Source organism: Oryx dammah, unplaced genomic scaffold (genome assembly GCF_014754425.2).
Source record: "Oryx dammah isolate SB20612 unplaced genomic scaffold, SCBI_Odam_1.1 HiC_scaffold_18, whole genome shotgun sequence".
Taxonomy (NCBI): Eukaryota; Metazoa; Chordata; class Mammalia; order Artiodactyla; family Bovidae; genus Oryx; species Oryx dammah.
Window position 1 is genome coordinate 10,310,386 of NW_024070202.1, and position 13,283 is coordinate 10,323,668.

Sequence of the window (13,283 nt, forward strand, 5' to 3'; positions counted from 1 at the left end):
TATCCACAGCTCTGTATCCACAGCTCTGTATCCACAGCTCTGTATCCCCAGATTCAACAAGCTGTGGATTGTGTAGTACTACAGTACACATTTACTGAAAATCGACTCTTGTAGTTTAAGTCCATGTTGTTTGAGGGTCAACAGTATATAGCTACTGCAAGCACAATCTTATGGTAAGTACCTGCCTTGGCTTCCAAGCATCAAGTCTTTTAAAACATCAAACTGAGATTCCTTCTGAAAATTTCCAGCAAAAAGCACCTATATGGTCAATTACTATTCTTGCTGAACTTATGTACATAATCAGGCCAAGTTTATTGAAACTAGATTTGATTTGAAACAGTTTAGTCTTACTGTAGTTATTTAAGTTAGAAAGGGGGTCATTGTAGAGAGAGAAATCATGTTTCATTAATATACTTTTTCTTTGTTTTTAAAATTTAAAAAGTCCATTAACCAATTCATTTGATTAAATCTGATTTATATAAATATACATTTATATAAAAATAAAAATTTATGTTTGACTTCTTTATTCCTGACATTTTTGAGTGTTTGAATGCATGGCTACTAAGCAAATGTTTTTGAATTGGCTTTTAAATATTCCACATATTATTTGTGATTCGAAAAAGAACTCTAGAAGTTTGAAGAACTGTCGCTTGTAATAGTATGTATACTTCTGAATCAGAATTTGTTACTTACAACTCAGCAAAGGTCTTCCAGTCATCTTCACTGATGGATGGCCGAGTATGACTAAGTGCAGTCATTAAATGTGACTGGCTAATAGCCAAACTGGTTCTGATCGGTCCTGGTGGGTTAAGGGTATCATCCTCCTTAAACAAAAAATAAAATGACAGAAAGTTAACTAAGGGACATAATGTAAAAGAGTTATTTGCTTTTGAAAAAGAATGTTATTTGCTTTTGCCATTTTCTTGGGACTACACCTTTCCTTTCTCATAAAATTACCAAAAACTGTTAGCATATAACTATTTGACTGGTCGATGTGTCTCAGCCTTTTATAAAGAGAGTGCATTTACAAATCGAAAAAATACATATCAAAAACAGGAAAAACAATCTGTAAGAAGTTTTACAACCACGATGAAGGGGGAAAGCCTTACTCCAGTTTGGCTCCGGTATCTGCCTTTGATGATGCTGATATCTGCCCTCAGTTGATCTCTTTGCTCCTGTGTGAGTTCTTGATAACCCTCTTGGGAGGCTGTTCTGAACAATGGAGGTCGTAATGACTGATCTTTCCCAGGAGCTCCAGGAAACTCCTGAGTCATGGAGCTTGGTGCTGACAGGCATTGTGAGCTCTGCAAGGTTAAGTATAATAATGAGAGATGGGAGGGAAGGAAAAAGAGCAAGAGAGAAAAAAGTTATGTACTTATCAAAGATAAAATGACAAACTTTCAGCAGGAAAACTTTAACACGGGTAAGCTTACATTGTAACTAGCTAAAATTTAAGCAGGTTTAAAATACATTCATATTCTATAAAGGATCATCTATACCCTATGTGGCTGAACCACCAGAGAGTGAAAACTGCCATCATACAAGGTGTTTTTTTTTAAAATGCTTTGTTATAAATCCACCAGTAATGCTCTAATGATAGGTTATAATGAAACAGAAAACAAAGAGTAGAATTAAAACTGCTTACTATTCTTGAGAATAAAAATGGGTTACTTTTATATTTTTTAAAACCTAATTAAGGAAATCTACCTAAAAAATTACTGAACATTTGTAAATGTTAAGTTTACCAATAAAGTGACAGTGAATCACTACCTTCTGACATACGCGTTGAATGCTATTTTAATTTAGAAAAATGGTATTGCCCAAATTTAATCTGGGCTTCCCTTGTAGCTCAGTCGGTAAAGAATCTGCCTGCAATAAATGCAGGACACCCAGGTTCAAATTCCTTGGGACAGGAAGACCCCCTGGAGAAGGAAATGGCAACCCACTCCAGTACTCTTGCCTGAGAATTCCATGGACAGAGGAGCCTGGTGGGCTACAGTCCCTGGGGTTGCAAGAGTCAGACACGATTTAGCGACTAAAACACACAAATTTAATCTAAACATTTTCTCTGTTGAAACATTACTAATAACTTTTTCACTATGCTTATACTTTCTACCAGAAGTATTACCAAAAGATAACATTTTGTTGTCATACCAAATTTCATACCATGATTATCATACCAAATTTCTCATTATCCTCAACTGTTCTACAATACTAGAATTTAAGTTTAACATAAAATTGATCTGCTACTAAAGATGTTTTAAAGCTGCTAATGAAGAGAGAAAACCTGAAAGAAACCAAAGGGTAATCACAACCCCTGGCTACCTCGGCTCCCCTTACTGCCAGCCCTGTCTTCACAAGGAATGAGAGTGACTGATTAGTGTATGGAAAGACTGCTTTACTGACGGAGTCACACCAACCAGAAAGAACACGGGGGGCCGGTTAGGACATAAATCGAAACAACATATGGCTTCCTATTTCAAAACTGTACAACTACACAAGTTACCAAATCAGAAGAGGTCCCATTTCCAAGTTCTGATTCGTAAGAGCTTCCAAAGTAGAGCCGGTACATATTGAACTTTGATTCATCTTGAAGCACCTCAGACATCTCCAGAGAAACCAGGGACTGCTCTAGGCCACATTCTCCGTCTCCAGCTGAGTCATCAGAGCCACTGCTGTGGTTAAGAAAAACCATTGAAGACAGACTCAGGTCACTATCAGAGCTGGAACCTCCATCCTAAAACACACAAAAGGACAATCGGCTGTAAAGCTCTAAATAATCCACAACTCAAAAATAAACCACACAGCATTCTAACAGATCAAGGAAACTCCAGGCCCTTTTTACAAAAGTTCTTATTGATTCTCTAATGGTTCTGAGGCATATCACATAATTTTAACTATTAAAATAAGGAAAGACAAAATGGAATATATAGGTAATTTGCCAATCATCTCCCCTAAAACTAACAAAGCTAGGACTCAGACCTCTGGATTTTATTTTCATGTCTCTTTAAATTCATATTTTTCTATTCTGAAATGAGAAAGTACTCTAAAACATGGTTGATCCATCATTACAGAGTGCTTTACAAATACACACCCTTTCTGCTAGTGAAATGGGGCAGGGGGAGGAAACACCTTCCATGGCTTACCAAAATAAGTAGCACAAACTTGGAAGTATCTAAATTTAGTCCCTGCCATAACTTCCAACAAAATGTGAAGGAGAGAAGTATATAGGAAAAGTCTTCCTAGAAAATATACGGTAAAGTCCATAATACGGCACAGTTCAAATTCTTTGTTGCAAAAATTAAAATATTATCCTTACAGAAGAAACTTTCTGGGGCTGGAGTACCAAAAGTGCAAGATAAACCTAGACCGTCTTGTCCTGTAGGGAAGTAAGTGATCAGAGAACGAGGACTACACACCACAGAAGCATAGAAGCCATCCCAAAGGGGCTCCTATTGGCCGGACCTGGGGCAACCTGAGCTTCAAAACAACTATTTGATGATTGTTTTAAAAAGTAAAAAATCTGAAATTGCAATATAATTCCTGACACCTTGATTCAAAGGATACCCTTCCACACACCAACTATATTTTGCCAATAGTAAGGTAAGGTGAAAGAAACAGACACCAGATTCTTCATCTAAGTACAAATTCTCTACAAAGCCGGTATCCCAATTACGGTACACTTGACTAAAGGCAAATTCCTATAAAGTTAAACTGAAGTTGTTCAGAAGTAAAATTTTGTTTTTAAGGTTGAAACTGACGCCGAACTGCTCATATCCGCGTAAGACGCCACGGTAAGTCTCCTCCAATAACTCACTGGGAGCCCCCAGGACAGCAGTCTTCTGTGCAGGGCCTCTAACTGGGCACTGTGAAGGAGCGCCTTCAGATCCGCTCCCGTAAAGCAGTCGGTTGCCGAGGCCACGTGCTGAAGGTCCACATCGTCTGCCAGAGGCAGAGACTCACTGAGAACGTTCAAGATTTCAAGACGTGCCGCCTGAAGGGAGAGACACTCATTGACGTAACAAATAACACTGAATACGATATTTTCAACTGTGCATCTTACAAGATTTTTCTTATACATTCACTTCATATAGCTAATCAGTTTTACAAATAAGTTGAGCAATGTACCACCAGGCTACATCTATTCTCCTTGGTACTTTTTGTCTAACAGAAGGAACACGGGGGGAAAATGAATGAAAATCAACATTCTCAACTATTCAGTGTAGATCATTTCTTAGTGCTTGTCTTCTAGATTTGGGCAAAGGAGCCAAGAAATGTTTCAAAAAGAAAATTAAAATAATCGCTACCTGTGATATGCATTTATACCTTTGACTATGGATTTGTCTATTTCTTCTTTCACTTATCCATTCGTTTCTAAATTTGGGAAGACAGGACTAGAGTGGTCAAAAGGCTTGATTCTGTATCAGTCTTCTGTTAAGATAATGAGGTGTGTGATCTCTGAACACAGGGAACATGGACATCAATACTTGGTTTCCCTCCCTTTTCTCCATCTGGCTAACACAAAGTTTTCAGACGGGAGTTTGCATGGGATGGCTGGGCCAAAGAAAGGCTTTGCATCTAATTCAGAATCTTTTCATGCTGTAAGAAAACAGTGACTAGGGCCTTTGCCAAAAGCTGGTCTTCTAAGGACAACTGCTGTTACCTGGCAGAAGTAAAGTTCACAGGGAAAGAGTGGAGCGTTTGTAGGTATATGAAACTGTCACCTGGTCAGGAGGAGGACAGTATACACATTTATCTAGTCGGCCGGGCCTGAGCAGGGCAGGGTCAATCAAGTCAGGGCGACTAGTAGCAGCCAGTACATAAACACCTGGGGGGAAAAGAAAATACTTTACTAAATCCTGGGGGAATCTGGTATTAGAAAGTATTTCTGTATTTACGATTATTACCCTGCAAGCCTTCGACTCCATCCAGCTGAGTCAGCAACTGGTTAACCACACGGTCTGTAACCCCTGTGTTATCGTGTCCGCGTCGAGGGGCAATGGATTCAAACTCATCAAAGAAAACGATGCAGGGCTTTGCGGCCTGTGCTCTGGGGAAACAAACAGTATCTCATAGTTGAAGAGGGCCTCCGAGTTTGCAATTTCATATATATATATATCTGTATACACATACATATATATGTATTTAATTCTTCACAACAAACCCTTAAGAAAGGGTAATTATCCTTGCTTTTAGTACAGTAGGTCTTAGAGAAGTCAGGGAAGATCCGTGCCTTCTGGACCAGTCTTATTCAATAAGTTAAAAGCTCCTTTGACCCTTATTGCAAGTAAATTCTTTTTAATGTGCTTTGGCTACCTGCACTTCTATGCAATGTCTCTTCATGTCTTCTGTGAATTTAAAATTCGGCACGCTTATTATGTTACCTTCTTTTTAATTAATACAAAGTTAGTCAATTAACAAAACTAAACAAAGTTCAAGTTAGAAAAAAACATATGACTAAAATTATTTTATAGAGAACCTTATAAAATGAAAATAAATCTCATCTCTGGTAAAAGGATAGACTAGAGATCTGAAGAATCCCCCTTAATACAAAATAACTGTCAGGTTGCTTAAAAAAAAAAATCTTTATTAAATACATGGCAAGTAAGATAAATCTGGCACCGACAACAGGTTGGATTACCTGTGCCTTAAATGTCTGGCAAAACTCTCTTAAAAAACCAAAGATGTCTGACGTTTGACTTGTGCAAGAATTTTTAACTAGTGACTCATTTTTTCCCTACAGGGACAAGAATATTCAGATTTTGTTTCTTCTTTGCTTGACTTTGGTCAAATATATTTTGTCTATGTTGCCCAAATTTCAAATATCCTGGCATAAAATTTATATTATTATTTTATAATATCCTCTTATTATCTTTTTCATCGCAGGGACTTGGTCTGGTGGCACGTGGAAGTGTTCCGGTTCTCCAGTCTGAAAGTGAAAGTGTTAGTCGCTCAGGCGTGTCCAACTCTTTGCGACCCTGTGGACTGTAGCCCACCAGGCTCCTCTGTCTATGGGATTCTCCAGGCAAGAAGACTCGAGTCGGTCGGCAGGTGCTTCTCCAGGGCATCTTCCCAAACCAGGGGTCAAACCCGCATCTCCTGCATTACAGGCAGATTCTTCACTGTCCGAGCCAGCAGGGAAGCCCAGCTAAATGGACTTGGTGGGGGGTGCTTATCCTTTATTTGAACTTGTTTTAAAACAAGAACCGAGTCCACATTACATTATTTCTTTGAAACTTACAACTGCTATGTATGGCCTGATATGTGGCCAATTTTCAAAAATGTTCCAGGTGTGCTTCAAAAGAAAGCGCATGCCCCAGCTGTTGGGCACATGTTCTAAATATCCTTACATCAATCTTGTTGAATATGTTGTTTAAATCTTCTAAATTTTTACTTTTTTTCTTTACTATTTTTAAATTAATAACTGAGAACTGTGTTAAAATTTTCCACTATGAAGACAGATCTGTCAGTTTCTCTTTGGAGCTCTATAAATGTTTGACTTAAATATTCTGAAGTTACAGTATTAGATACAATTTTATAACTGTAATATCATTCTGGTAAACTGAACTGTTGGTCAGTATGTGGTTGACTGTTTTTATCTGTGATAAGGTCTTTCTGGTAATATTCTTTTCTTAAATTGGGTGGTAGAAATAAGAGTTCATTTTATTATTTTTTAAAATATATAGATATGTTATATATATTCTAACTGCATATTTTATAATAAAGTTTTAGTAAAGGAACAAAGTGGCTTTTTCATTTATAAGCTTTCTGTAATCCTATCACATTTAAGTATTATTTTCACTCTTAAATATTAGCTTCTGTATTCACATGTATTTTAAAATAAATGCAGTAATATACTCTATTTTAATTAAGTTGGCCACATGGAATCTTATAAGAGAGATAAAACTAGTAATTATGTGCTTCATATACTTTGAACATCTATGAATAACTGATAATGATTTCACTTTCAACATTTCAGAAATATTTTTATTATAAATATAAAACCAATAATTTCTAAAGCTTAGTATGAAAAATGTTGTATATTTAAGTAGTATTTGGTAAAACAGTGAAATTTTGTTCTCCAGCTTATTAATAACCTACATTAAATCACAGGTTTCAAAAATCAAATTTTTTAAAAAAACAAGATCTACAAGTATTGACTGATAAATAATCACAGAGTTAGTTAGAAAAACATTCACAGGGTACTAACCTAACAAAAACTTCCCGAACAGCTTGTTCACTTGCTCCAATATATTTGCTGAGTAACTCTGGTCCCTGTTAGGTAAAATAAAATTAAATTATAATGAATTCAAAACTATCTAAAAGCAAAGTATCATTCTTGTCCATGGCTAAGTCTAAATGTAACAATAGGAAATGTTTAACTAAATGGATTTCTCCAAAATACATTTAAAAAATTAATGTGAGTGGAATAAACGTCATACCACAAGTTCTTTACCTGATGTTTCCTCTGCCTAGAACATTTGTCCCCAGAGTGTCAGGGCTTCTTGCTTCATTTCATTCAGATCTCTGACAGAATGTCACATCCCCTCAAAGGCCTTGCCTGACAACCCCATCCACAGTCCACTCCGGTTACTTTACATCTTTCCTTGACTGTCTTCCTACGTAGTATCCACGACCACCTGACAGTACATTAACTGTGTCTGGTTATTGTCTCTCTCCAGTAATGGAATATAAGCTCAGAAAAGGCAGCTTTATTATTGAATCCAATATCAGTGCCTGCTACATGGTAAGTGCTGAATAATTCATTTAGTGAAGTGATGAATGGTTTAAAAAGGGAAAATGTTCCATCTTTCTCAAATCTTTGGAGACTCCAAAAAACATGTAATGAGACATGAATTTCTTTAATCAGCATCTTCAATTACTGAAACCAATTTATTTGTTCAATAAATAGATATGTTATTTGAAGAATATATTGTTTTTCCTAAAAGTCAACCGAAAAAGCTTTCAAAACAAGCTTTACTACATATAACAAAATCAATAATGAGGACAGTTTTTCCTTAAACTGGGATATTAAAAAAAACTGAATAAGCCCTAACGTGGTCTCCAATGACAAATCATTACCATAAAAAGACCAAATATGATCAGGATATGTGATCAAAATGAAGAATTTCTAATATTCAGCCATCATTTGATATCTATTAATATACTAGTATGTAATTATATTTTCTCAGCATGCTGCTGCTACTGCTGCTAAGTCGCTTCAGTTGTGTCCGACTCTGTGCAACCCCATAGACAGCAGCCCACCCAGCTCTCCCATCCCTGGGATTCTCCAGGCAAGAATACTGGAGTGGGTTGCCATTTCCTTCTCCAATGCATGAAAGTGAAAGTGAAGTCGTGTCCGACTCCTAGCGATCCTGTGGACTGCAGCCTACCAGGCTCTTCCATCCATGGGACCTTCCCGGCAAGAGTACTGGAGTGGGGTGCCATTGCCTTCTCCGTCCAGTTGCCAACTACTATAAAGGATGAAATAAATAACTAAGGCAGCATACTGATGTCAGTGCAAGGCTTGCTTCTGAGGCACACCTCCTAGGACCCACCCTAACCCACAGCCTCAGCTCTCTACTGAAACCTATGTACTGAGAGCTCATCCCAACTGTGATTTGAAGATTTACTAAAGGGGAGAGATAAGATGTCCTCCTTAATGGAACAATCCAAAATACAAGAATATTTGCAAGTGTTAATCTTGAAAATTGTTAAAAAAGGACATACAATAAAGCTACATTCTAGTGACAAGTAAAAAAGAATATGATCACTGCTCTCCATCAATGCCAGGATACTCACGTAACCAGCTCACAAAAACTGACGTGATAAAGAGGGTAGATATAACACAACTGCAAATTACTAACCTGGCTTTCAGATTATAAATCAATTTTGAATAAGATTACAATATAGGGTTTCCCTCTTTTTTTCTTCCCTCTCTTTTTGAAGTTCACTTTACATTACTTCGCATTCATGAAAGACCTATTTAGTAACTGTTTTCACTAACAAGAAATCCAAAGAAACACTTCACATTTATGAAATAGAACAGAAAGTGAAAACAGCATTCAGGGTTTGTTTGCTGTGAACCATTGCCGAGGCAGCACACACCCCAGCAGCAGGCGTGGCATCACCAAGCTTCTCCCTGAGCTTTCTGTCACGGCTGGAACTGCGTCTGTGAGCAACTGCGCTTTTACCTCAGTTTTCTTTGTTCAGCCATTAGCAGGACGTGTCTGATTGTTAGTTTGCTTTATACCATTTTGGTTTACAGAAATGTTTCACAGAAACACCCTACTTCCAGACGGTGGGGGAAAATTTGCCTTGAAATGCAATTGCTCTTTGGCAAATACATATGGCTGGGGCGCTGAAACTTTACAAATAAGACATCACATCCCAGACCGCAGTGATGCCCCAGTGGTGCAGTGAGAAGCGTCACTCAAAACGATCCGCTACACGCACAGTGAAGTCTGGCTCTTTGCAGCCCCACGGACTAGCCTGCCAGGTTCCACTGCCCATGGAATTTTCCAGGCAAGAATACTGGAGTGGGGTGCCATTTCCTACGCCAAGGGATCTTCCAGACCCAGGGATCAAACCAGAGTCTCTCCCGTCTCCCGCATTGGCAGGCAGCGTCTTTACCACTAGCGCCACCTGGTGACCACCTGGGGATCTGCTAGCGTGGCCTCTGAAGGACCACACTCGCCCTGCATCTGAGAAAACAAACTGGGTGTGAGGCAGCAAGGGTGAGATACAGACACCAACAGGGACCTCAAAATTTCACCTCTGCCTTAGAGTGGTCTCCAGGCCCTAGTCTTCTGGCCTTTCTTCCCCCTTCAAGTTTGCTCTTTTATCTGAGTATTTATACATAATTCTATTGCCACCTTAAGCAAAAACAGTAATAAGCGCTACAAAAGAGATGCCTCATTATCCAATTTCCCACACAGCTTAACAGACCGATCACTGCTTTTACTATTAATAGTTCTCCAAATATGAGACTAACCCACTATCAAGAAACAAATGGGGTTGGCGAGCATATGGAAAAATAGGTATACTCACTCTCACGCTGCCATACATGTAAAAAGGTATAGTCACTATGAAAAAAGTTTGGTGGTTCCTCAACAAGTTACACACAGAATTACCATATGAGTGACTATATATCTATTTATACTCTGGGGCATATATGTATTCCAGAGAACTGAAAGCATATGTCCACACAAAAATTTATGTACAAATGTTTACAGCGGCATTATTCATAACAGCGAAGAAGTGGGCACAACCCAGAGGTTCACCAAACTATGGCATATCCACGCCAACTTAAAAAGACTGAATACCATCCAGCCGTCAACAGTCCTGAAGTACTGGGGCATGTTACGACCTGGACGAACCCTGAAAACATTATGCTATGTGAAAGAAGTCAGACACAAAAGGTGACGTACTGCATGGTTCCTTTTCCATGAAATACCTAGAACAGGGAAACCCAGAGAGACAGAAAGCAGACTGGTGGCTGCCAGGGGTTGGGAGGGGGATGGAGAACGTGAAGAAAAAGGTTTGCCACTAGAGAGGCGGTGGCTTCACACCACTGTGAGCGCAGTAAATACCACTGAAATGTACACTTTAAAACACTTGTGCAAATTCTGCCTCAAGTAAAAAAAAAGAAAAAAGATAGACGCCAAACATACCTTGACACTAATAAAGTTCATTCCACTTTCCCGTGCAATGACTCCAGCTAGTAAGGTTTTTCCTGTTCCAGGAGGACCATACAACAGTACTCCTGTCCTCTGTCGTATGGGCAAGTCGGCAAATAATTCTGGGTACTGAAAAACACGAAAATGTGACAAAGAGCTCAACTCTAAAACAAATGACTCAGCAGCTAAAGATCAGCGTACAGAGAAAAGTCCTCGGACGGTAACAGCTGCCATCTCTGTAACAGTGCAATGACAGGAAAGACATTCCTACTCAAAATAATAAATGGACTCAAAGGGACTAACACAGATTTTCCCACTGGACCATGGAATACATTCCACATAAAATGCACATAAATGGATCTGAATTTCTTTCCACTTTTCCTGTTTTTCCCCCCCAAACATTATAATAGTACTACATTAAGAAAATAAAAATAAGTATACTGCCCTCCACTTACTTGTATGGCTCATGGGGCAAGCTATGACTGCTACACCGATTCAAATATACTCAATCAAGGAAAGAAAATACTAAAGAAGCATATGTAATGATAATAGTAAAATCTCCCAGGAGATTCCATGCTGAACAAGTAATTTGACTGCTCTATTTTACCCTCTAAACCACCAGCTTCTCAGCAAGAAAACTTTCTGAACAGGTTTCAAAACTTTTTGAACAAGAAAACTTTTGAACAGCAAGAAAGCTGCCTGGCTGTGTCAGCAGCCCCCTGGCCTCCTCCAGGCAGCATGGGAGCTTGTGCTCGGCCAACTTTGTGCAGCCCCATGGACTGCAGCCGCCAGGCTCCTCTGTCCAGGGGATTCTCCAGGCAGGAATCCTGGGGTGGGCTGCCATTCTTCTCCAGGAGCTCCTCCTGATCCAGGGATTGAGCCCGTGTCTCCCGCACTTCAGGTGGATTTTTTAACTCCTGAGCTACTAGGGAAGCCCACTGGGTCTCCTCTATGGGGTACGTCTATTTAGTCCCGTATATTGACATAATTCCAACCTCATCTTGACCTCCATTCTACTCTGAACGAGGTCCCAGTGTGAGCATTTATGCAGATGGCTCACATGCCTGGATGACGCTGATGCCCAGACCCAGCCTTCAGGTCTTGACCCTGTAGGCCACGTCCCACGCCCATGTCCTTCCACACAGGCTTTAACCCCCAGTCATGGGTGCCACTCAGTATGTCCCAGTCCCCACCAGACAGTTCCCAGTACTTACATGTAACCGAGGGCCTTACCCATTTCTTTATCTCTTTGGTCGGGTCCCTGATCTCATGCAAAGGTCCTTCATGCTCAGGTTTCTCATCCAAATGCACCACCTTCTAGATTCTACTTCTGATCTAAACAACAGTCAGCCCGGTCAGTGCTGCCTGCGAACTCTGCCTTTCTAGACTGTCACCCAAAATCTGGCTTAATCCATCAGTTCTGGGGGCCTCAATGACTCTCCCATCTCCTAGTTTATTTCTGTTTCTGTTCAATTGTAGCTGATGGCTCATATGCTTCAGTGAAATTTGAATTATTCAAGAAAAATCCAAGAACTCTGAAATTCACATCAAACTGTATTTTTACTACAGGACTTCCTCGGTGGCACAGTGGATGAGAATCCGCCAGCCAGTGCAGAGGACACGGGTTCGATCCCTGGTCCAGGAAGATTCCACATGCCTTGGAGCAACTAAGCCCTCGTGGCACAACTTCTGAAGCCCGTGTGCCCTACAGAGCCTGCGCTCCACAACAAGAGATGCCACTGCAACAAGAAGCTCGTGCACCGCAGTGAGGAGCAGGCCCTGCCCACCACCACTAGAGAAAACCCCACAAAGCAATGAAGACCCAGTGCAGTCAAAAATAAAAACATAGAATAAAACAAAATTTATTTACTATAAATATCACCCCAGCTTTATGGGCAAGGACTCTATCAAATACTTTAAAAATCTGTTCAAGTGCCCAGAATAGGACTGGACGTTTATTTTGTAACAATAAATTCTTGTTGGGTCAAACTGAGACTGGGCCAGCCAACACACACTGCCAGAGCCAATGATTCAGGGGTTTTACAGGAAGCAGGCAGGACCCAATTTGTTTTTAAGTACCTTGGCTGGTAACTGGATAGTATCCACTAGTATCTGCCGAACTTCATGTAGTCCACCGATCCTATCCCAGCCCAGGTCCCTAGGTTTATGTAGGTTGACATTTCGCAGAGACACAGGAATAAATCCTTGGAGCGCCTTTTGGAAGTCCAATGTTGTTAAAGCTAATTCTGTTTAAAAAGAAACACAACTTCTTTTGGTGGTCATATCTATATGTGAATTCTCATACAGCTGCCTCCCTTACCTAGCTTGCCCTCCCCTCTAGTAACCACCATTCTGTTCTTTGTATCTACATATTTATGTTTGGTTTGGTCTGTTCATTCATTTTGTTTTTTACGTTCCACATGAATAGAATCAGGTAGTATTTGTCTTTGCCGATCTGATTTCACTTAGCCAATCTTAACTCAGTTAAAAAAATGTCATCAACTTAGCTGGAAATGCCCATTTTCTACTCAAATACCTGCTTATTTGAATGCTAACACGGACTAGATTTAATTCTTACCTACTACAATTACATTTCTCCACAAG

At 39.6% G+C, this 13,283-nt stretch overlaps 1 protein-coding gene across 1 annotated transcript in view; it reads right to left on the reverse strand.

Annotated features, from left to right (window-relative positions):
* Window positions 1–13,283, reverse strand: part of PEX1 (peroxisomal biogenesis factor 1) — a 76,899-nt gene that overhangs the window by 11,211 nt on the left and 52,405 nt on the right. The window contains exons 15-23 of the mRNA XM_040260278.1: window positions 12,759–12,925; window positions 10,674–10,808; window positions 7,211–7,275; window positions 4,908–5,050; window positions 4,725–4,828; window positions 3,818–3,994; window positions 2,507–2,737; window positions 1,110–1,304; window positions 694–824 (exon numbers count right to left, since the gene is read on the reverse strand). Of these exons, the coding sequence (XP_040116212.1) occupies window positions 694–824; window positions 1,110–1,304; window positions 2,507–2,737; window positions 3,818–3,994; window positions 4,725–4,828; window positions 4,908–5,050; window positions 7,211–7,275; window positions 10,674–10,808; window positions 12,759–12,925 (1,348 nt within the window). The remainder of the gene's footprint in view (window positions 1–693; window positions 825–1,109; window positions 1,305–2,506; window positions 2,738–3,817; window positions 3,995–4,724; window positions 4,829–4,907; window positions 5,051–7,210; window positions 7,276–10,673; window positions 10,809–12,758; window positions 12,926–13,283) is intronic.